The 25,291-nt window shown below is 37.2% G+C and overlaps 1 protein-coding gene across 12 annotated transcripts in view; it reads left to right on the forward strand.

Moving 5' to 3' along the window:
• EPB41 (erythrocyte membrane protein band 4.1) overlaps nt 1–25,291 on the forward strand; it is a 199,330-nt gene that overhangs the window by 156,809 nt on the left and 17,230 nt on the right. For 11 of the 12 annotated variants that reach the window (XM_044914445.1, XM_021684167.1, XM_044914446.1 and 8 more), the window contains one exon: nt 2,951–3,127. In XM_044914445.1, the coding sequence (XP_044770380.1) occupies nt 2,951–3,127 (177 nt within the window). Of the gene's footprint in view, nt 1–2,950; nt 3,128–4,021; nt 4,095–25,291 lie in introns of those variants that run through there. The other variant, XM_021684171.1, reaches the window with a different exon arrangement.

The following is a 25,291-nucleotide window of genomic DNA, read 5'->3' on the forward strand; positions in this document are numbered from 1 at the left end:
AGGCAGATGCTCAACGACTGAGCCACCCAAGTGCCCCTTTAGTGCTTCCTTTTGACTGGAACCTGCAGTACCAATCATATATTTGTCATTTGTTCAATGAGGTGTGTTATAGCTTCTGAGACTCACAGAGTCCCTGTGTGTGATGTGTTTTTTCCCCAGCATTGCATTGATAGCCACAAGAGGGGATTTCTTAATAAGTGTGTGTTTGAAAATTAAAACTACTAACTACTTTTTTGAGAACATTTTATATTTAATGGTTTGGTTTGGCTGCTGCTAAAATTATAAGATGATAAGTATCAAAAAGTATCTAGCCTAAAAACAGCCGCAGTAATTTGGCTAACCATCATTCTCTAGTTACAGTAAAAAAAAAATTTTGTCTCCCTTCCACCCCCTCCCCCGCCCCATAAGGATGTTCTCTCAAGTTATCTGTCACTCTAGTAGAGTTTTTTTGTTTTGTTTTGTTTTTTTAAAGCATCTCTCCTACCCCACCCCCACTAATGCTTTGTTCTGGCCAAATAAGGTCGAGTTCATTTTTAGATGTACCGCCTCCTCCTCCATCTCCCAGAGAGAACCTGTAGCAAGTGTCTATGACAAATTCTATTTGGAACAGGTCCCTTTGAGATCTTAATTTTACTCTGTGCCCCCACAGGTTTCTAACAGAGCCAGCTAAGAAGGATGGAGAAAGCTCCTTCAGAAGCTACTGATTTTATTGAAACATGTATTTTTCTCAGGTTCCAAGCCAATCAAAAGCTAGGCAAGAAGAGTAACAAATCACCACTCTCATATTAAGAGGCTAACCTAGAGAGTTATGGTTTTACCATAGCATCTCTTGCTCATTTTTGTTTTGCTCCATTCATACTTGTAACTCTCCCAAATGTGTTAAGTTGTTCTTGGACCAAGCAGATTTAATTTCCAGTTAGGAGCTGGGTCACAGAGCCTTACATGCCTTATGGGTCTCAGTTGCTTAGCCTACTACTGAGTCTTTGACCAAGCTTGTTCATGCTTTTCTTTAGCTAGTAAACATGCTTTTCTTGCTTTCAGCTAGAATAAAAGTGCACACTGTTGTTTCCTCATGGTGAAGCCCATATTCATGGGCTATACTCACATTTCATCCCAACAAGCAAGAGGTAATTTTATGGGGAAGCTACAGGATTGCCCTTTTTGGGTTAGTTTTCTCTTTGATCTCAAAGCAAATATACATGGTTTAGTCTTGCAAAAATAAGAAGAATGGACTAGTAAGTGAGTTTTCTGAATGAATATCTCCAGAATCAAAATTATGTCATGTGCCTCACCAATTCTTTTTCCTATGCTCTTTTCCCTTTGACATTCCTTTTGAAAAAAATTTTATTTAGTTGAAACATACGTTGCTCCAGAAAAATTTTTCAAACAAATTTTTATTTAAATGAGTTTGTTTTTTTTTCCCAAAATGTGGTGGTTTCCCACAGAGAAAGAAAGAGAAAGAAAGAAAGAAAAAGAAAGAAAGAAAGAAAGAAAGGCTAATCTCAAAATTTACACAGCATTTTAAAAGATATATTTAATATTATGCTTTTCTTGGATACAGAGCTGCCGTGATATATAATAAACACAGAATTTTTAGCATTCATCAAGTGACAGGTTCCCACATATTTTGATCTCAAGCATAGATCTTCTGAGCTTTTTTGGAGAAGTATGTTGGACAAAGAACATTTCAGTTTTTGTCTTTAAATTGTATTTCCCATTTTATTTCTGGCCAAGTCTACCTTTTAAAAGTTTTATATGCCTCCTGTTAAATAAACCTGAATGTTATTTCTAGCTTTATTAACCTAAGTTTTGATCCTTTCTCCCTGGAATATCCCATTTAAGGGATATTAAACCTAGTTGTCCAGTATCCAAATATGCTGGAACAGTTGAGATATTTTAAATTGTCGAGAAGATATATAAGGTATCTGATGAATTCTTGTTAAATTACTTCCAGTCCTTTGAAAGTTACTGGAAGAAGGTCCCTATTTTGAATTCTACTAAGGGATGAAGTAAAGCTGTCAGTAGCTGGAAGGCATAAGGCTTTTTTTTTTTTTAAGATTTTATTTACTTGAGAGAGAACACAGAGGGAGAGGGAGAAGCAGACCCCTACTGAGCAGGGAGCTGGATTCAGGGATCGATCTCAGGACCCTGGGATCATGACCTGAGCTGAAGGCAGACGCTCAACCGACTGAGCCACCCAGGCGTCCTGGAAGGCATAAGTCTTTTAGTTTGCATGAATAGTATTGGTAAAGAAAAAAAGCCATTATATTACATACCTGAGTGATTTTTCATAGGTGGTAACAATTTGCTCTCAAGGCTTGAGCCAGAAATTCTAGTAATAAATTCTTAGGACAAGAAAGGGCTATTCCTGTTTATCAAAACCAGTAATATCCACCTAGTAATAAGGACGCAAAACTATCTCTAGGTAGAAATAGAGGGATGCTGTGTGATTGCAACTCACCAAAGCAAAGCAGCTTTGGTGGCAGTTGCATCTTTTATCATGTCCTTTGTTTAATAGTTGCTCCTTATCTATTGCTGTCTCCATCCTGCCTGAGCTGAGCCTCAATCAGTTCATATCAAGCCAATGCTAATTGAGCTGTGAGATTACCCTCTTGGGATGAGGAGTTGGAGATCTAGCGCTGCGTCCTAATGCGAAGAAAAGTTGCAAAATTAAGGAGTGAGGTCTGTGGGTTACAGAACTGCTAAGAGCTGTAGGGTTATGATGCTTCACTGCTTCCAAGAAAAGCACCTCATTAAAAAAAAAAAAAAAAAAGAAAGGCAAGCAAATATACCATGTCGTATATTTAAAATTTAAATGCAATTTATGGATTAGTAACATCTGCCCTGGATGTGGTGTTTTCTACCAGTGCCCATAGTCTGGTGGGCTTCCCGTGATGTGTTTTTTCCTCTGAGTATTCATGATTTTGCATCTTTGTCCTTTCAACTACAGGATTTAGACAAAAGTCAAGAAGAGATAAAAAAACATCATGCCAGCATCAGTGAGCTGAAAAAGAACTTCATGGAATCTGTACCAGAACCACGGCCTAGTGAATGGGATAAACGCTTATCCACTCATTCCCCATTCCGAACGCTTAACATCAATGGGCAGCTTCCCACAGGAGAAGGAGTGAGTACTTTGTCCATGTGACCACTTGTGAGAATGAATGAAATAAATGTTATTGTATATTAACGTTCTGTATGTGAATAAAATAAGTAAGTTTAGAGCTGAAATTTAGCTTTGGTTCCTCACTAGTTCATTGCAGCTTTAAGGTATTCATAATCAAACACTTGTTTTTTAAGTCATATGGGCTACCCAGTCGAATTACAGGAGCCATTTAGAGCTACCATTAGATGACTAGGCTCTTGAGAACTGCCTCCTTCTGGCTAGTATGTGTTTACAAATTGACCATAAGCCAGTGGAACTTTATGTTCAAACTGTGCCTCCAAGGACCAGAGAGTTTACTAAATTTAGTAAGGTCAAAATTGGAACAGGATAAACATTTTTTTAAAACTTTATTTGAACATTTGTACAACTTAGAAATGTCTGGAATGGTTGACCACAATTATGTAATAAATCAAGGAGGTCTCTAAGCCAGAGAATGCAGAACACCACATATTAATGATTGTATTTCAATTTTAGAAAAATTATTGACGGTTCGTCTTTATGAGCAGCATCAAACTTTTAACATGTTGTTTTGTAAGATAGTCACAGAGGAAGTTGGAGATACCTTTCAGAGGCTGCTTTTTTTGTGTTGTTGTCATTACCTATTGTAGAAATCCTACATCTAATTACATGAATCTGTGTGATGGATACCTTAAAAGTTACCTTAAGCATATATTTAAAAATTCTTTACTTAATTTTTAGCCTATATAGGTTAATATTTATATAAGTAGTCACAATGACTCAATGAGTGATGATAATAATTTTTAAAATTATATGCCTGGTTTTCACCAATAGCAATTCTAGTCAAGAAAGGTATTGATGTCTTAATAACTTAAAAAAAACTTTCTTTATATTCAGAATTCATGGTAAACTATTCAACTTTGTTTAGTTTCTGGAACTGGAGAAGATGATAAAAGTTGACTCACAAAGGGTACTTTTTATATTTTTCAAAATGTGATTGAAATTGGCTAAGAATTCTCCAAGTAGAGTCAGACCAGTTTCACCAAGTAAGACTGGAGAATTCTTGAATGATGGGTAGCTAGTTACCGGGGGTGATAGGATGCAGCTGTTTTTATTCACTGTCCTCTTCAGCCTCCATTCCCTGATGTAAATGGACATCAGTTTTATCTAGATAATGTGGCCTGAACTGAGACAGTGACTCTGCTTTCTATAAATCTAGACTTCAGGAGAAAGTCTTATTGCCTTGTTGCTATCTTGCCTGGTTAACCCTCTCTGTAAACCATAACTGCATATTTTCTAAAAGTTTTCTTTTCAACTCTGTGGAAGTAGTAAAAGATGCTCAATTACTTTGAAAAAGTAACTTAATGCTCTCTTGGATGAAGTTTGGTAAATTTGAATCAGTCTCCATTTCCAGAAAATATCTTGTATCTTAATAGAAACCTTCCAGAAATCATCTCAGGGCTGGTTGGAAATGGGTATGTCATTCTGTGGACTTTAAAGAAAGGACTTTTATAAATTAGATTGGTGGGAAGTACTTGAGCCACTTTAGCTCTATGCGTCTGTATATTACTCCTCTAAATGAATAACAGAATAAATAAGAAGAACTGTCCTATGATAACCTTTTATAAAGGACAACTCCACTTTCTGGCATATCTTACTTTTTCTTTAATAATTAGGGCAATATTTCTGTTCTCTGGGGATACCTCTTCCGTCTTTGGCAGCATTGTTGTTGCATTGCAAGGCTACTGAATTTTATATAATTTGTGTATGACCAGGTGAAGAAAACCTCTGTCCTTCCCTCGGAAAGAAAGGTTGGTGGGCCAGAGGTAAAGCTGCTGTTATGACTTGTGCTTCTCAATCCGAATTTGCTCTTGTCATGGCACTAAGCAGATATTCCCCTTAGAACTGAACAGCAGCTGCTGAGTAATTTTTTTTCTTTTGGCTCTATTAGTGAATTCACACCCCACTGCCTTTTGACCTAACACATAACATTTCCACTGCTGCAGCTTTTGCAGCTTTCAGTTTGCTTATTTCGGCGCATGGCTGGTTGAAAAGCTGCATGAAGATGTAAGTATGTATTCAGAGAGAAAATGAATTTAATTGTACCCTGTTCTTTTTATGTTGTCTTTCTTCTCCCTCTTTATATTCTTTTAAAAATCATTATGATTTTGCATCCTTTCTTTTCCTTTTTTCTTTTTTGCTGACCAGTCCCCCAGCTACTTTTTCCCTGATACATATCACTTAGGGGTGTGCAAAGAACCTGTGTCAAAATTCCAAACTGACCAGAGAAGTCTGGCCCAACTGAGAGAACTTAGAGCCAAGTTTTTCCTTTCATAGATAACATCTCTTGACTAGATGGCAGAGCACAGAAATTGTTGGGGGAGAAAAACTTCTCAGTTGGACAATTGGAAAAGACAACTTACCTTAAAAGTGTCAAAAGTACTTTGCTTAATGTGATGTATAAACCTTCACGATGGTTGTTATTTTTAATCATGATTCTGCAAGAGGGGGAGGGAGTCTACAGTTGTTGAGATTTGTGGGGGGTTTTCGTTTGTTTTTGATAGACCTTGGAGGCACATACAAACTTTTATACTTTTGTTTTTCTTTTGCAATCTTTAAAATGTATGGGATTAAAATTTTTATTCCCTTGAGCAAAAGCTAATTGCCATACTGAATGAACTGTTGCAGTTTTTAAAGTCTATATGAAGGGATATGAGGATAACTTTTTATATTCTGCCGTTCTATTTATAATAAAAGTAACTTTTCTGATGGCGAGAAGAATGCTTCATTATTGGCTTTGCCCAAGTGATCTAAGAAAAATTGGCAGCACTAAAACAAGGAAAACTGACCCAAAATTCATATGTGAGTATCCTTGAAGGAGGAACAAATACTGTAACTAAGGAAGTCAAGCAATTGCTTGAACTTTCAGGGCTTCTAATGTTCATTCATTCAAAAAATTATCTATTGAATACTCTACTGTGTTATAGAAACTTTGCTGGGATAAATTGCCAAAGTAAAGTGAAATAAAGAGTGTCCCAAAAGATCTTCCCAAATCCTTTGCACATCCCCAAGTATCATTTTTGAGCATTTTTCCATCTGTCATTTTGTTCATCTTTCTCTGTCTTTCTTGATCTTCTACCGTGAAAGCAGACACAGCAACGTGCTCTGTTAGTGCAGGATGAAGAGAAAATTAAAAGGCAAGAGAGATCTACTGAGAGAGCCTTGCCCCAGGAAGACAATGAAGAAATTCTTCCCAAGGTTTCTATTCCAATCCCTGAGGATCACAAGTCTCTCAAAAAGTGCCACCTCTACTCTAGTACTTTTCCATCTCCTCGTATTCCTTTCCTGATGTCTTTTCTCGTGATTCTTGCGTTGGCTGTTTGGTGGCTGGTCTTTCTGTGATCGGAAAACAGGGTGCTCATCTGAAATGTCAAGACTAAAACCATCGAACTTTTGTCATTTACTTCTACTGTGTTATCTCCTGTATGATACCCTCTGATCTTGATAGTTCACTGTCCTAGGGGAGCTCTTTGTGATCATTTTTCTGTCAATAAAATGTTACTCTTTATAGAATGTGTATTGTGGGGTACAAAGGAGTAGCAATGGATTGCCCAAGTCAGCTTTCCTCCCTGACATTGAACAAGTTCAGACAAATCAGATTTAAGCATATGACACTTGGTACTTTCCCCAAAAGGTTTAAATCTTTTATCCTGCATGTTCGTATTGTTCTCTGCTGTCGTGTCCTCTCCAGTGTTACACGCAAAGTAGGATACTCTGTAGAAACAATTGATGGAATATTTCCTAATCTTCTATAGTCATTTGTGTGGCATGGGCTCTGTAGTTTAAGAAAAAAAATTCAACTTGCTAATTTTTCAAAAGCCTTAAAATGATAACGTTTTAATCTATGAATCCATAACCACTCCTTTTCTTGAGATATCAAACCAGTATATACAAAGGCCTTTTTTTGGAAAAGGGCTTTTGACTTCTGTGGCCTTCTTACGTGTACTTCTGAAATGTACAGGGAAAAACACCTTTGTCCTGCCTGGTGTATAGAAGGGATCTGCAAAGGTTAAACGCCAACTTTTCACAAGTAGAATGTTGATGGTTTAAGGAAAATGGTGCTGTGCTGGTGTCCCTCAGCCTCCAGCCAGGGCTGAATTTCCAGACCACGTGTAGCCATCTTTAAAAGTCCTAGAATACAGATTTATTCAAGATCTGTACATAAATATACCCTTCTCTGAATTAATACTGTGTTACTTCTTTATGACTTGAGTAATTACATTGCTAGAAGCAATATTTAGCCATTATCGCAAGCTTAAAATATATATTGATATATTGTTTCCCTGATAGACTTCAGACCTGTTTATTCTTACATTTGTGTTGAAATCAGTTGTTTTTAATTGATGGCCTTGTGAGCTAATGTTCTCTTGTGACAAGTATGTGTCCCTCTGTTTGCATGTTGATTTTTAAGGCTTCCCTGAAGTAAATATGAGTGTGCTTTGTTTTCACAACACAACTCAGATGCCTAACCTGTTATTTTTTACCTCGGTATTAAAGACATCTTGCATGTAGCTTACTTTTTATGGCACTTGAATGTACCAATATGGATGATTTGGTTAATGTTGTCTCAAATATTTGTTTTAAAATCTGAGTTCATGGGGTTATCAAACTGAGATTTTTGCACTTTGTTTTACTTCTCAACACTTTTTAGTTGATGAAACTTCTAAACAAGACTTTTTGTTTTTAAGATGATGGCTTCTTACAGCAAAAAAAAAAAAAGAGAGAGAGAGAGAGAGAGAACACTAATGCCAAGAATCTTTTGTCCTTCAACACCCACCATGATTCTATTTTCTCTGGAGACATGTAGAAATCTCTGGTATTTCCTGAAAACTGCTCTTCTGTCATCATAGGCTTTCCCAAAACATGGGAAAAGTAAGGGGCGGGTTGAATTTTAAAATCTGTTATGGGTGTGTATTTTTCATGTCACAGGCTATGTCTGTTTATAACAAATATTTTGTAACTAAGCATATTTCTTGATTCACTCATAATTAAGAAAAGAGAGACCTCAATCAGCCTGACACGTTGCAAAGCTGTCCTCTGACACAGAAAGTGATCATCATAAGTACTCCCCTTTATCTTTGAAGTAGAAGTGTAAGAACTTTCCTTATGAAATAACAAAACTATAACATTGGTTAGAGTCTTTTAAAATTTTTTCAGGGAACTGAAAAGGAAATAATCAGAATCATTTTAGAACTGTTTATGACTATATTTCCAGTTTTCATCCTGGTACACAGCTTTTTAATAATTATTATTGCAAACTTCACCTTGGATTATGTTTCCCTTTGTATTAGAGTTATTACAAGTCCATTAAAAGTCTAGCGTAAGCCAATAATATTTTTCACTTTTTTGAAGTGCAGCAGGAATCCTCAGAGATCCTTATTGATGGTTAAAGAAGAGGCCCTTTCTTTGATTGATAGGATAAGAATGGTTGAGAGGAGAAGTGCGAAACCTTTGTATTGGATTAAGCTGGTCAGTGCAGGTTCAAAAGATATACCCATCACGGTTATCAGAGGAAAAATACTAGACATTACAGCTTTGTATTAACTAACGTTAATACTGCTGACATTTGTAACAAAGCTTTACAGCTTTGTCTTAGTTTCCTTCTCACATCTCATTCCATTCTGAATGCCAGAGACAGATCCAAATAACTGTGTATTGGTTTTATTCTGGTTCAGCTTCTTAATGGCCAGTTGATAAGTCAAAACAAACAAAACAAAAACAAACAATTTGAACTAAAGGTATCAGTACAGACCAGTAAAAAGTCTTGGGGGTTTTTTTCCTCGGTTTTACTATTAATAATTTCTAGGGTGACTCTGAGAAATTCACTTAACTACTTGGTGCCCAGATTTCCGCCTAGTAACATAGAGAAAAACCTACCTCATGAGAATGAATCTGTAACGTGTTCTAGGAACCAGAAGCTCTGGTTGTTGTTCATTTCTTGGTCTTTTGGGGACTGGGAAGATGAAAACTTAAAAACCCAGAGACATTAATTTCTTGGAATTTTTCGTATGAAAGCAAGCAGTTAAATAGTTGTGTTAATTTCCATCTACTTCTTACTGGTATTTGACCAAGCACTTAAAACTACTGAAGGTAGAAATGTCTTTCCAAATTCATCATACTCTTAAGCAATTCATCTTATCCTTATGGTATTCTTACAGTGGACCAAACTTGAAAATAAACTCAGCATCAATCTTTTGGACCTATCTTTTAGCCATTTTCTTATGCTATCACTTAGAATATGAAGGAGATCCAGTTTGCATGGATCAATTTTACAACTTGTTTACATTTCTGGTAAAAGTTTTGGTGGGAGAATATACTGACTCTGTTGACTAATATTAGACTGGGGATTTTCTGTGGATTAGGTTTCCACTTGTCATCCTAGATCCTAGTACATTTCTTTCTAGTGCATGTAAATTTTTCTCTGAATTTTCTGTGGATATAAGCCAATTTACTGTCTCCTACATTCCTAAGTTACTTTCATAATATTTCCTGCAGATAAGCATGGAGAATACAGTAGGCATAAGGCATAAGAGGTTTGGTTATTTAAGGCATTAGCAAGCAAAATTTATGCTTGGGCTTTACCTAGTGATTACTTATTTACAAAAGGAAGACAGAAAATTCATTTATTTATTTATTTTTTATTTATTTATTTTTATTCTTATGTTAATCCCCATACATTACATCATTAGTTTTAGATGAAGTGTTCCATGATTCATTGTTTGTGCATAACACCCAGTGCTCCATGCAGAATGTGCCCTCCTCAATACCCACCACCAGGCTAACCCATCCTCCCACCCCTCTCCCCTCTAGAACCCTGTTTGTTTTTCAGAGTCCATCGTCTCTCATGGTTCGTCTACCCCTCCGATTTCCCCCGCTTCATTCTTCCCCTCCCGCTACCTTCTTCTTCTTTTTTTTTTTCTTAACATATATTGCATTATTTGTTTCAGAGGTACAGATCTGAGATTCAACAGTCTTGCACAATTCACAGCACTTACCAGAGCACATACCCTCCCCAGTGTCTATCACCCAGTCACCCCATCCCTCCCACCCCACCCCCCACTCCAGCAACCCTCAATTTGTTTCCTGCAATTAAGAATTCCTCATATCAGTGAGATCATATGATACATGTCTTTCTCTGTTTGACTTATTTCACTCAACATAATACCCTCCAGTTCCATCCACGTCGTTGCAAATGGCAAGATCTCATTCCTTTTGATGGCTGCATAATATTCCATTGTATATATATACCACATCTTCTTTATCCATTCATCTGTCGATGGACATCTTGGCTCTTTCCACAGTTTGGCTATTGTGGACATTGCTGCTATAAACATCGGGGTGCACGTACCCCTTCGGGTCCCTACTTTTGTATCTTTGGGGTAAATACCCAGTAGTGCAATTGCTGGATCATATGGTAGCTCTATTTTCAACTTTTTGAGGAACCTCCATACAGTTTTCCAGAGTGGCTGCAGCAGCTTGCATTCCCACCAACAGTGTAGGAGGGTTCCCCTTTCTCCGCATCCCCGCCAACATTTGTCGTTTCCTGACTTGTTAATTTTAGCCATTCTGACTGGTGTGAGGTGTTATCTCATTGTGGTTTTGAGTCGTATTTGCCTGATGCCGAGCGATATTGAGCACTTTTTCATGTGTCTGTTGGCCCTTTGGATGTCTTCTTTGGAAAAATGTCTGTTCATGTCTTCTGCCCATTTCTTGATTGGATTCTTTGTTCTTTGGGTGTTGAGTTTGATGAGTTCTTTATAGATTTTGGATACTAGCCCTTTATCTGATATGTCATTTGCAAATATCTTCTCCCATTCTGTCGGTTGTCTTTTGGTTTTATTGACTGTTTCCTTTGCTTTGCAAAAGCTTTTTATCTTGATGAAGTCCCAATAGTTCATTTTTGCCCTTGCTTCCCTTGCCTTTGGCGATGTTTCTAGGAAGAAGTTGCTTCGGCTGAGGTCAAAGAGGTTGCTGCCTGTGTTCTCCTTTAGGATTTTGATGGACTCCTGTCTCACATTGAGGTCTTTCAGCCATTTGGAGTCTATTTTTGTGTGTGGTGTAAGGAAATAGTCCAGTTTCATTCTTCTGCATGTGGCTATCCAATTTTCCCAACACCATTTGTTGAAGAGACTGGGAAGACAGAAAATTCAAAAATAATATGAGACACTTTAGCATTGTTGCTGTTTTTGTTGTTGTTGTTGTTTTGTTTTGCCAAACGTATTGAGTATAGTAAAGATATATAGAACTTCTCTACAGTTTCCTTCCCTTGTATTCTTTACAGAAACTATAAAATCCCAAACTTCTTTACAGCATTCTCTACCACACTGAGAAAAAAATGTTGCTTGTTTTTATTGCACTCAAACTAACCCTGTTGTTTGTAATTTTGGTACTAGAAATGGAGACAAGTCCTTATTCTAGTCTCCATTATGCATGGCATGTGGGATAACTGTGTTGGCCTCCTCCACATTGTAGTGGATGGTGAATCAATGAGTCTGCTCTCATTTCTGTTTCTGTTACCCCTCATGCCTTAGGATTTCCTTCTTTACTGCAGCAGAGCATGATACAAACAAACAAACAAACATTGGTGTGGACCTGGGATTGGGCACCGGAAACGGTTAAGAAGGTATGGCTGTTAGAGCGAGGAAGCCAGAAGGCCATCAGTGGTGGCTATGATCAACAGTTACAAATTCATGGAGTATTTCACTTCATAAATGAAATTCTTATCATACTAGAACTTGAAAGACAAAAAGAAGAAGTAGTTTGTTACTCCCGCAGATCAGAAATACAAGCTAAAAGCTAAATAACTTCAATCATAGCCTAACTAAATGTGTGGGTGACAGGTCGTTGAGGAAGTGTATGCTATTAGAAATGGTTTTCTGATCTTTTGTGATTGATATCCTAGAGAACAGCCTTCCACTTTATCATAGTCAGAATCCTGTTTGCAGTAAATAATAGAGTAAGTCTAACATTTCAAAGATTAGAGGGCAGGAGAAGCGTGAGTCCCAACTATCTCTTCAGGTCCCCCCCAGATCATTAAAGGGTGCAGTTTAGTCTCTCATTTTCTCCTCTACTATCTCCTTAAAGAAGAGTCTTCATATGTACAGGATCCTATCTCAATAAAACACAGAGACTAAAAATTAAGGGGAAACCATGGTTACTACTATGCATTTATTCATTGCCCTCATTATGTATTGCAGAGATGCGAAGAGGCAGCATTATTAGAATTTTAGGGTTGGATAAGCCCCTAATCTAACTCTTCTCCACTCCAATGCTTGACTCTTCTGTACAATATCATTTAGTGATTTAAAACCATTTATAGACCAAGTGGTCTCTAGCCTCCCAAGATACAGCATACTACATCTTTGGACATCTCTGATTTTTGCATATAAATCATTCTTATATTAACTTGAAGTCTGTTTCCCTATAGATTTCAATTCTTGGTCCTGAATGGAGGCCTTCTGAAGAATTTTCTATCTTCCATATTATAAACTCTTCACATAGTTAAATGAAACTCTCATGTTGGAATTAGTCATAGTTTTGCCCTCTGATAACTTACCATCTGATATACAGATCTGCCCCAGTCTTCCTCCTAGCATGTTATCCTGCTTTCTTCTTTCTTTTTTCTAGCTGTTCTTGTTTTATCAGCTCTTTTTCTTTCTGGTTCCGTTGCCCATAGGTTGCTTGCCAGTGGTTTATCCATCTTATGTTCTTACCCATTGACTTGCCCTCTCTCTTAAAAAGAACATCTTGAAATTCCTGGAAATCCCTGAGCTTCTTCACAGATGATACAGGCACGTGGGATTTTTTTTTTTTTTTTAGATGAAAGAGTGGAGGTAGGATAGTTGTGTAGCTTTGGAAACTTCTTGTAGCTCAGAATCTGTTGACAAGACAGAATGCCTTTCTATTTTGAAGAAGCATACTGCCAGAGCCTGTATTCTAAGTTTGCTTGCCTTCTCTCACTGACTAATCTTTACATACTTTAGCACCCCTATGTGATTTAATTTATATCATTGTGATACGATAAACTTATGGAAACTTACTTTCTGTTTAACATTCTGATTATGGCTTAGATCCCCACCAGAAAAAGTGGTATTAAAAATTTGAAATGTTGTTAATCCATCTCTTTTAGCTTGTACCTGTCTCCTCAAAACTGTGATTCTCAAAGGTGAGAGGCTTTGTTTTATTCCTCTTTGCCAGTCTGTCACCTTTGTATCTCTGATACATAACAAATAATTAAAACTTGTTAAATCGGATTAAATGATTAGTCACAGATAAACTTTTCACGTAGAATCTCTTGTATGGGGACACAAATTTATGCCAAATTAATCACCATATGCCTAATCAGTATATGCAAGTAGCCCAAAAAACCCATATATGGGCCAGAAGCCACTATGTCTGTTATTAATCCTGTAGTGTGGCCCGTGGTTTCTTCAAAGAATCTACTGTGGTAGGTGTCAGTCTCTCTTGTTAATGTCTTGTAATTAGGTTCAATTAAAAGCTCTTATCCATTTACCAAAGGTAACAACCGTTTTCCCTATGAAAGGTATTATTGAGACTGGGTGCTTGTTTATATGTATAAATGCATCTCGGAGTGTGATACCATAAAGGGAACTTGATATTTGACAATTTGTGTTTATCTAAAATACATTGCAGAGAAGAGTTTGATCCTTTTTTCTTGTGTTTCACATGGTATAAAAACATCAAATGTATCAAACTCTTGTGATATCAGGGTTTTGTATATCAGGTAGACCAGGAGTTGGCAAACTTTTTCTATAAATGTCCAGATAATAAATATTCAGGCTTTGCAGGCCATATAATCACTGGTGTAAACACTCAACTTTGCCATAGACAATAAACAAACAAATGAACATGAACGTATTCCAATCAGACTTTATTTATGGACACTGAAATTTGAATTTCATATAATTTTTATGGTCACTAAATATCATTCTGTGTTTTCCAAACCATTAAAAAATGTAAAACCATTCTTAGCTCAGAGCAATACAAAAACAAGGAGCGGGCTGGATTTGGACTGTTGGCTGTAGTTTGCTGACCCCTGATAGAGGTCTAGAGAACCAGAGAACTGATTAATTTACTGTTTCTGCCTTTGTACTATTTGAAGAGCTGTAGATGTTCTTAGCATCTTTATTCAGTGTTGAAGTATTTTTGGTCTTGTTTATGACTAGAAATGGAAAACAAAATACAAGGCATTTGTTTCTATTTATTTAGCAATTGGGGTGCACCAGAACTGTAATCTAACATATCTGTAGCCATCACAACCCCCTGCCTCTGTCAGTTCTCCAGGTTGTTCAATGTTAACTGTGCTCTTAACATATTTAGTGATAAATTCAGCTAACCCCTTTGTGTGGCTTGGTTTTCAAGGGTCTGCCTTCATTTTCCCCTAAGGAATAAAGAAACAATTCCCAAATTCACTTTCTCTTTAGATAGGTTTTAGGGATATCTAACAAACATGGTAAAGAACGTGAAATGATTTTTTACTCTGAAGCTTTGGTACACCTTAGTGTTTCAAGCAGTTGTATAAATTTAAGGTTGGGAATCTCAGGAAAACATTTTATAAGGGTTCCTCTTTCTAAATAAAGAGATTTCCCTAAGAGGAATTCCCCCCGATTCAGGGCCTATTGGGGTAGTATTTACCAATAAATCAGAATAAAATAAATTTATATTCTTTCGGAAGTGTCTTTGCTTCCTAGTTGACATGGACATGATTGTGTTCTGAAGGAGTCCTTGGTCTGTGTTTAGCTTTGGGAGGTGCTTTCTAATAAATCCATAAACTTATGTTCCTTACTGTTCCCTGGTCCAGGATGCTTTAGCTCTGATACTAGGCTGAATAAATTGTTTATCCCTTAGCAGTTCAGCAAGATATTTAAGCCTAAAGAAATTGGCTAAGAACTTCTCTTTTGGAACGTTTTCTTTGATATTTTTCTTACATTATTTGCTGCTAATATGTAAATTTATCATGAATAAATCTTAATGAAAATCTGATTCTGGGTGATAGTAGTCATTAAGGAAGTAGGAGCCAGCAATGCAGTATATAGACCCACTCAAAAAAAAAAAAAAAAAAGGAAAGGAAAAGAAACCTCTGCTTTGGAGGATTAGCAAGAAATATTGTCAGCCAGTCTTTCTAGAAAAGTTCCCTTGTTTTTCCATATTTTCACTCTTCTCTATGTCCCAGTAATTGTCTTTTGCTCAGTCCTAAAGCAGAGATAACCTTGACATGTGTTCAGTTCTTAGAATATTAATGTTTTAAAATCAGCTTGGAACTCATTTGACTTATTTATACCAAGTGTTATGAATAACTTTTTTCTAACCATCTTAATCAGTCACTACAACACATGAAATTGTCACATCTGTTAGAAGCATTTTTAATATGCTGAGTTTGTCTTTTGTTTTTTTAAAAAGCGCTCTACAAATTAGTGGTTATTAACCATCCAGTATTGCCACTGTGATCATAGTGAAGAGTGAAGAATGGGGTGGGTGTGGATATGTGGGTGTGAGGAGAGCGTGCTCCTGTAATGTGGAGTTAACACAAGGTATACCACTTTATCTTTCACTTCACCTTGGGTAAACCTTATCTCTTATGTTACTCTGACAGTTCTAGATTCTATTGTATTACCCAGGTAATTACTTAAAACCCCAACGCTCCACATTTTGAAGTGGTCTGTTTACTAGCTCAAAGTATGTACTTTATGGCCATGTCTGAGTAGTATAAAAATTTGAAGAGTTTCTTCAAAGCCATATTCTTTTTAGGAACTTGTTGAAAATGTTAACATGGAAAGTCATTTTCATTATTATAGGATTCTTCAGGAAGAGAAGACGTAGCTAGTTAGTATCTAATAATAGTTTCCTGTTGTACTTAGTTCTGTGGAATCAAGATGCTATTTTCTAGATATTAAATTGGGCCATAATGTTTTTCTAAGTACTTATTATGTCTTTAATCATTTTTGGAATTGAGACTTCTGAGAAATCCTGCCAAATGTATTTAATTGTGTTCCATACTAAATGATCAGAGTTTTTGTACTGGTTATAACTCCTTCCTCTCCATCTCCATTTCTCTATCTTAGCCCTTCTTAGTATCTTGAAATAAAATTGACCAAACAAAGGCTTCTGGTCTCCTAGACATGTATAGTATAACTTTTAATATTTGCTGAAAACTTTGACTTCTATAGCTCTATTCAGGTTTGAGAACACTCATATGATCTGTGGAGTCCTTGCTGGTGAGTGCAGTGTTAAGGCAAAATTTTCTATTACCTAATAGATAAAATTTTGCATCAGGCACTTATTTTGAAGCTGTTTGCTTTTACAGTCACCTTTTCTGGGGATAATCTAATAACAGCACTATTAAGGAAATTATAAAAACCATGTTTGAAGGATAACTGTCATTGGCAAATTTCATTTGCTGGCATTTGTTAAGAGGCTGCATTATGGAGTGATTTTCTTATAATAAGCAGTTTTACCAACTGTAATTTAATAAAGGCCAACATCTGAGTAAGCTCCTTTATCCAGATGTAATCTTTATATGCCAGAGAATAGCAATGAACCATGAAAATGACTTAAGTTTTGTGGAGAAGCTAGTGAGCACAACAAGGATGTATTTCTAGCTAGGGACCAATAGCATACTAACTTTACTTTTAAAAGAAAGTGGGGGTGGATATAGATAGCCAAGAGAGAAAATTTAGAATGAAGAGAAATGTATCGCAAGATAAAGAATGGCACACTAGAGAGGAAAGATAGAATTTTTAAATCATCTTTTGCTAGCCACATGGTTACTCTGTTGTTAGTTTATCCCCATCCTGAGTGTTTGTGATTCTAACATCCTTTTTCAGACTGTCAGCTGGCCTGAGTTTTCCACTGAAAGTGTACCAAAACTATTATTTATGAGGCTTTTGGGGGTTGGGGGCCAGGGAATGATTTTCTTTTTGGTGATTTTTGTTCTTTCTTCATTCGTTTCCTTTTTTGGCTGAAGAATGGGCTTTTGCTGCTTGACTTGTCATCTTTATGTGCTGTTTATACATGGCTTTTACAAAAGAAGCTATTACCACATCTGATTTATCTCTTATTGCAAGTGCCCATATAAAAGCATTTGTTTTAACAGATTTTTTTTTAATCATCAGGTTGACATTCTTACTGATTATTATACAACCATAGGAAATACCAATAATATTAATTTTCAAAATAGGAATAAGATTCCAAATATTGATATTAAATTAATATATAAAGACTTTTTTTTTTTTTAAAGAGCTTTCCCCCAAGGCATTTGAAGCCGTTCTTTGCTGAACCATAAACTTGCCATGTTTTGTTAAAGAGAAGAATGTAGAAACAAAGCACTCGCAATTAACTGATCTAATCAGGATTGGATTCTACATGTTTTAGTTTGCATGTTGCAGACCATTTGGGGGTATTACTTAAATAGACTGTTGATAAGTTAAGTGACTGTAATATTTATTGTTTACTTTAGTAAAGAACCAGGAGCTGGACACTACTGCTGGGTATCTTCCTTCTGTGCTTAGCAAGATAACCTCGATTCCTGCTGGTTCTGTGGGCATTTGCGGTGCAAAGCGTTTCTTACTGGGTTTGCAAAGCAAGGGTAATGTGCTCTGTGGGTGAATGTGTGTCTGTGCACAACCCTGTCCCTCAATCCCGTTGCCACCTTCTGCTCACTCCCTTTTTCTTACCAAATTAATTTTTTTAATTATATAAATCTTATTAAAAAGTCCAGATCCCCTTTGTGTGACATACGGAAACACCAATAACAGTTTAATGTATTAACTTTCCCTGAGGTATTTGCATTTGAACAGGCCACAAAGTCATTGCAAAGATGGTAACATTACAGAGCTGATCGTATCATTGAACAGCATGTGTAGGGCCAGTCCTAGGGTTCTGGTAAAATCGAGGAGTGCCTGGCTGGCTCAGTCCGTGGAGCATGTGTCTCTTGATCGCGGGGTTGTGAGTTCGAGCCCCACATTGGGTATGGAGATTACCTAAAAAATTTTTTTTAAAAAAGAATGGTGGATATCATATCAGGGTGCCTGGGTGGCTCAGTTGGTTAAGCGACTGCCTTCAGCTCAGGTCATGATCCTGGAGTCCCTGGATCGAGTCCCGCATTGGGTTCCTGGCTCAGCAGGGAGTCTCCTTCTCCCTTTGACCCTCCCCCCTCTCATGTCTCTCTCTCTCTCATTCTGTCTCTCAAATAAATAAATAACATCTTTAAAAAAAATAAAAAATAAAAATTTAAAAAAAGGATGGTAAAATAGAATGAAGAGAATGTGAAAACCAATGGTAGTTTAATAGATGTGGTAGATTTAGGGTTCCATTGTGGAAAGTGACTATAGAGGTAGTATGTTAAATCTTAGACTCTTTTTACAGAAAATGTAATAATTTCAGGAAGCAAAATCTGTGGGTAGTAACATAGATATGATTTGGGCTTAGAAACAACAGTAAATCTATTAAGCTTTAAATGATTATAAATTTTGTGACTAATCAGACATGTTTTTCCTAATTTTCTTTCTTAACAGAGAGTATATATCTCAAAACTTTCATGAGGATCTCGGCTCAGGAATATTTATTAAATAGTCTCATAGTGTGCCTATTTTAATTCTTATATTCTGTCACAGTTTCTTTCTTCAAAATTCTGTCTGGTGATGTTCTCTAAGATATAAGGAGAACCTGGCTGAGGACTTGCTAAGCCAAAAGGAAGACCAGCCTTAGTTAAATCTATAGGATTGGCCCACTTCGGGTGCTTAAGAAACACTTCCAAGTAGGGACTAGGTGTCTTTATTGCTCTGGTTCATGTTTCTTTGCAAAAAGTAAAATTTTAAGAAATAGAGTACAATGACTAATAGTATCTAGTATTTGCCCATCATTTCATTGTGAACACCTGTGCGGTGAACCCTCATGATAACCATAACAGTGATGTTCTTACTTTTTTTTTTTTTTTAAAGATTTTATTTATTTATTTGACAGAGAGCGAGATAGTGAGAGCAGGAACACAAGCAGGGGGAGTGGGAGAGGGAGAAGCAGGCTTCCTGCTGAGCAGGGAGCCTAATGCAGGGCTTGATCCCGGACCCTGGGATCATGACCTGAGCCAAAGGCAGACGCTTAATGACTGACCCACCCAGGTGCCCCTGTTCTTACTTCTTCTGATAAAACAGAGTCTCAGAGGTTGAGAGGCCTGCCCAGAAACGAGCAGTTTTTAAGTGAAAGAACTGGAACTAGAACCCAGGTCTTCGATGTTTCAGTCCGGTGACTTTCTATCCTGCCACAGCTGTCTCCTAAGTCACTCAGTCCCCAGATGAAAATGTGGTAAAAGTTACAGAGTGTGAATTAAGGAGAAAGTTGGAATTTGTGAGACCCTAATGATTTATGAAACTGGGTATTAAAAATGGCTCTCAGAAAAGAAAATGGTTCTCTAAGATCCTGAAGCCACTGATGAATTGATTCATTAATGCTGGATTCCCTTCATATTAAGTTAAATGCCCCAGGTTGAGTCCCAGAATGTCCCAGAACCTGAAATAGGATCTCTCTCAGTGTATAGGAACCAGAAGATAAGGATGAAAAATGAGGCCTTGCCTGAGGTTGAGACAGAGGTGTCAGGGCTTTTGTTTGGCCCTGAGATGATCTGGTTTCTGGTATTAAAATCATTCAATAGGGGTGCCTGGGCTCAGTCAGGTAAGGGTCCGACTCTTGATCTCAGCTCAGGTCTTGATCTCAGGGTTATGAGTTCAAGCCCCATGTTTATATATTTTATAAACAATAAAAATATATTTATTATTAAAAATAATAAAATAAAAAGCAAAAAATCATTCAATAAAAGGAATTAAATTTTTTAGAAGAAAATAATTAGTAGTTTCCTTTACATGTTTATTGGAGATATTTAGGTCAATAGCTTAAATTCCCATCAATTAAATCAAACCTCACACACAACGTCAAAAGAAAACTCGATTGATATCCAGAAGCAAACAAACCAAAAACACCTCATTGTGAAACCAAATGACGTTTTGTATCTCTAAGAATTATTCGAGCTTCATCAAAAAAAGTATTTTTGGTATTCTGTGCCTGAGTCCCCAAGTATATTTATGTCAGGGTCAAACCCTTGCTGACTTGGAGTAGAATGTTTGAGATGGTTTAAGATGGTGTTAGTAAAGTGTGTTAGACCAGGATATTCATGCAATTTAGTGACAGAATTTGTATTTTGGTCTGGCTGGACTATGAACATTTTTTGGCAGTTATTATTTGTGTTTCCTACTTCTCAGTTTCGTCCATTCGATAAAGTAAAATGTCACCTTAGCATGTTAATGGCCCTCTCTTAAAATTTGTCTGGTTTTTAGCAAGTAAGAACACCCATATTTATTCGTATATGTCTATACTATCCATTTGAACATGGACATATATGAAGATAAATTTTTCATAGGTATTCTAGAGATAGATCTTTGGAAACATTGAATAAAATATTAGGGAAAGGCATTTTTTTTTCAAACTCAAAATTCAACATATATTGATTCCCGGGCTCTCATTAGAAGTTAGCTTTATAACTGACATGATTATTTTCTTCTTTCAAAATTGTTCTGTCAGCTGTCTAATTCTGCTTGTATGGACTCAGTAACATTACTGACTGGCTTATTTTGGTGCTTAGTGTAACAGTATCATACCTGAGAACGCACTAAAAAATTAACAAGACACTGTAATTAAACTCGAGACCAGCTTTGATAAAAGTTGCCTTTTCCCCAAGTTTCCACCATTGCCGCCACCATAAGATATATTTATCTTGTGTAAATATACTTAACTGCCATCTGTACATATCATTGTCAGTATCGTCAATTAAATCTAAGCACCCTAGGATTGGATCACTTCTTTCTTTCATCTATCCCCAAATTACCTAAAAGACATTTCTCTTCCGAGATGACAAACAACCGTTTATTGAATTTATTCAGTCATTCTTATGTTTTATACTTGATTGCAATAAAATAAGATTTAAGCCTGAGGTGCAGGGCACTCAGGCAATAAATAAATAAATAAATAAAAGAAAAATATAAATCATTCTGATTGAAGTGTGATAGTGTTGATTTGTAGTATATATCACTTAATCTACAGTTACTGTTCAGGTCAAGTTTTAGGATTCTTTGATCTTTAATATTTTATATTCCAGTTGCTGTCATGACTGGCAAGAGAATGATAATTTTCTTTGCATGTCTTTACTGGTTTCAGAGGCATGTTACCTAATAAGAAAATCTACTAAGGAATTAAGTCACAGATACAACCATATTTTCGTTCACATTCTTGAGAATAGCCTTGCCATCTTTAAATCAGAAAACATTAAAATATAATGAAGCTACACCTTTAAGTTGAGCTATTTCTTTTCCACCCAGATACATTAAGTCCACAATCATTGACTTTGACTTTCAAAATCCACTTGCTAAATTACTAAGGTTTTATATTATCCTTATAAAAGAGAATGTTTGTATTAGTTACCAGTTGCTTACATTACTTACCATTCTTTCTATTAACTACTTTTCCTTTTAGGAAACTATTTTAACTGTTTTTTTAAAGATTTTACTTATTTGTTTGAGAGACTGAGAGATAGTGAGAGAGAGCATGAGCGGGGAGGAGAGGGAGAAGCAGGGAGCTCCACGAGGGGCTTAGGGCCCAGGACCCTCGGATCATGACCTGAGCCGAAGGCAGATGCTTAACCGACTGAGCTACCCAGGTGCCCCTATTTTTAACTGTTTTTAAATGGTTGGAGGACATTAAGGATTTATCAGCACTTCATAAATTGTTTACCAGACTCTTCAGGTTTTGCAGATTACTTCATTATGAAACCAGATACAAAAGCTTGCATAAGAAAATAATTAAGTAACATTTTTTTATAACAAAAGTAATGCATATTCATTTAGAAAGGTTAGGAAATACAGAAAAATACAAAGAAATTATTTGCAATTCTTGGGGTGCCTGGCTGGCTCAGTTGGTAGAGCATATGACTCTTGATCTCGGGGTCATGAGTTCAAGTCCCACGTTGGGCATAGAGTTTACTTTAAAAAAAAAATTATTTGCAATTCTGCTGCTACTACTACTGATATTTTATTTTATTTTTAAGATTTTATTTATTTATTTATTTGACAGAGAGAGACACAGCGAGAGAGGGAATACAAGCAGGGGAAGTGGGAGAGGGAGAAGCAGGCTTCCCGCGGAGCAGGGAGCCCGATGCAGGGCTCGATCCCAGGACCCTGGGATCATGACCTGAGCCGAAGGCAGACGCTTAACGACGGAGCCACCCAGGCGGCTCTAGTACTGATATTTTAATATGCCCTGAAGTCTTTTTCATGTGTGTAGTTATACACAGGAAAATATAATTTTTAAATGGGTAAGAAATAAAGCACATAGCACATTACCAAGGGGAGGGTTTAGTCTTTGAAGTTAGCATTTTTGCCTTCTTCCCTCATTCCCACATTTAATTATGGTCCTGAGATGAAAGTAGTTCCCTGAAATCACATGGCAAGTTGGCAGTGATACTGCTGTTCTTCACTTCGACCTTATTGTGTACCCAGGATTTTAATATTTAGAAAAATAAAATGAGACAATAGCAGGTTCTTTTCTTCCTTCTAATACAGAAAGGAATTGCTTTTCCGTTGCCACCCAGAGATAAAAAGCAGTCTTCACTAAAGCAGGAAACAGGTGATCAAATGTGTGTGGGAAAAATTACTACATGGCCCCTCCAGAAAAAAACATACGGTTTTTTTCTTATGTGGCAAAATTTTAGGAAAGTTTTCAGGATTTATTTTCATTGTGATGTTTATAGGATAAGATAGTCTTGTAAGCATAACTGTGGTTCTTTCATTGGTCTAAGGTATAAGTGCCTTGCTTCAAAAACAACCTGAAGAGAAAAAGTCTCCGGATTGCATTTAATGGAGTGGCACTGCTCTTAATGATGTCTGGGATCTTTAAGTCAAGGGAGAGGTAATTTATAACTCACAAGGGCACATACCTACAGAGGGTTTGGTGATCCTGAGACATAATCCTTCTAAATAAATAACTTTTCAAGAGAAAATCTTTAGAAAGGAAAACATTTGTTTTTTTTTTCCCCCCGAAGAAAATACTTAATTATCATACTTAGCAGGTACCATTCACTTTTTAAATAAAATTGGAAACTTTCCAGTAGTATTCTCGATTAAATATTTATCTAACATTCTTGCTTCTCCTATTCTGGAAATCAACCCGATAGCCTGGCTGTACTTTGTAGAGGCAGCTGGTCTTACTACTGTAGCATCTTTCTTCTTCTAGATCCCCCATCAGTCCAGATAAGCAACGTCTGGATTAACACCTTTGAATCACATTACGTCTCAATTTTGTCAGTTACTGTGGGAGCTTCAGACGCAGTCCTATATTTGTTCATACCCTGACAAGATTCCTTTAAAGTTTTCCAGGCCGGTTTGGTATATGCTCTCGTGCAGAGTCTATTTATTTGAGAGAGAGAGACTGAGAGAGAGAGAGAGCATGAGGGGGGGAGGGTCGGGAGGGTCAGAGGGAGAAGCAGACTCCCTGCCGAGCAGGGAGCCCGATGTGGAACTCCATCCCGGGACTCCAGGATCACGACCTGAGCCGAAGGCAGTCGCTTAACCGACTGAGCCACCCAGGCGCCCCAGAGTCTTATATAATCCAGTGGCCCTTGCTGATGTCAATAGCTAAAGGCGCAACACTGCCAGTTAACATTCCTCACTTACGTTACTTGCCCAAGTTTGGGAGTCGTGTCATGGAGATTTTAATATCTTCTTTTTGTCTCCATCTTTTCTTCTGGCTTTTCAGCCTTCTCCTTATTTTTAAAAGTATAGTGTTGGGCACTGAAATCAGACTCTGCCAAGAGGACTTTGGACGAGGGGCGCCTGGGTGGCTCAGTCGTTAAGCATCTGCCTTCGGCTCAGGTCATGATCCCAGGGTCCTGGGATCGAGCCCCGCATCGGGCTCCCTGCTTGGCGGGAAGCCTGCTTCTCCCTCTCCTCCTCCCCCTGCTTGTGTTCCTGCTCTCGCTCTCTCTCTGTCAAATAAATAAATAAAATCTTAAAAAAAAAAAAAAAAAAAAGAGGACTTTGGACGATCTTGGTACTTCTCGAAAGTATTGTCAGGTTTGGTGCACATTCTTTTGAACATAATAGGACATGTCCTCTGGTCTTACTTGAAATATTTTGTTGCCATGGATGAAATGGGCTTTAGAACCAGAAACCAACTTGAGTTTAAACCCTAGCTCCATCTCTTCGCTAGCTCTGAGTTGCTTAACCTCTCTATATCTCTAAAGTAGAGATCATGACTACTGCATAGTGAGGTTATGAAAAATTAAGTGAGGAAACATATTAAAGTGACTAGTGTACTATCTGGCGTGTTGTGAACATGAATAATGTCAGTTTTTGTCTTATTTTACTGATGTAGGAGATAAAATCCTGGATGAGAGAGTGGGTCTGGTCAAGTGGGCCACTCTATGTTCTTTCCTTTCCTTTTTTTTTTCTTCAGTGTGTGTGTGAGGGGGTGCAGGGGAGAGGGAGAGAATTTTAAGCAGGCACCATGCCCAGCTGACAAGGGCCTCGATCTCACAACACTGAGATCATGACCTAAGCCAAAATCAAGAGTTGGGTGCTTAACCAACTGAGCCACCCAGGCGCTGCCACTTTTTATGTTCTTTCTAAACATGCCTTTTCAGTTTTTAAATAGCACAAGGACAAGTAGAAGTTCTCAAGTCACCTGGATTTATTGAATATACTTTCAACAAGTTTTTACTGAACATTACGTGCCAAAAACTGAACAAGAGAGATACAGAGCTAAGTAACAGGAAATCCTTATCTCCACTACCCTTCCCCCCCACCCCACCCCCCCGCCAAGGAACTCACAGTCTAAGGGGAAAGATGGATTACTAAACCAGTAATGACAAGGTGCAATAGGAACAAAGAGGAATAGTATCTACATACTTTAGGTAGTCAGGGGAAAACTTCCAGAACTGACACTTGAGCTGAGCATGGACTTCCAGGCAGAAGGAACAATATTGACAATATTTACAAAGGCAGGGAGGTAAAAGAAAGCATGTGCTGTTCCAGGAACTGCAAATAGTTT

This window comes from Neomonachus schauinslandi, chromosome 4 (assembly GCF_002201575.2).
Source record: "Neomonachus schauinslandi chromosome 4, ASM220157v2, whole genome shotgun sequence".
Taxonomy (NCBI): domain Eukaryota; kingdom Metazoa; phylum Chordata; class Mammalia; order Carnivora; family Phocidae; genus Neomonachus; species Neomonachus schauinslandi.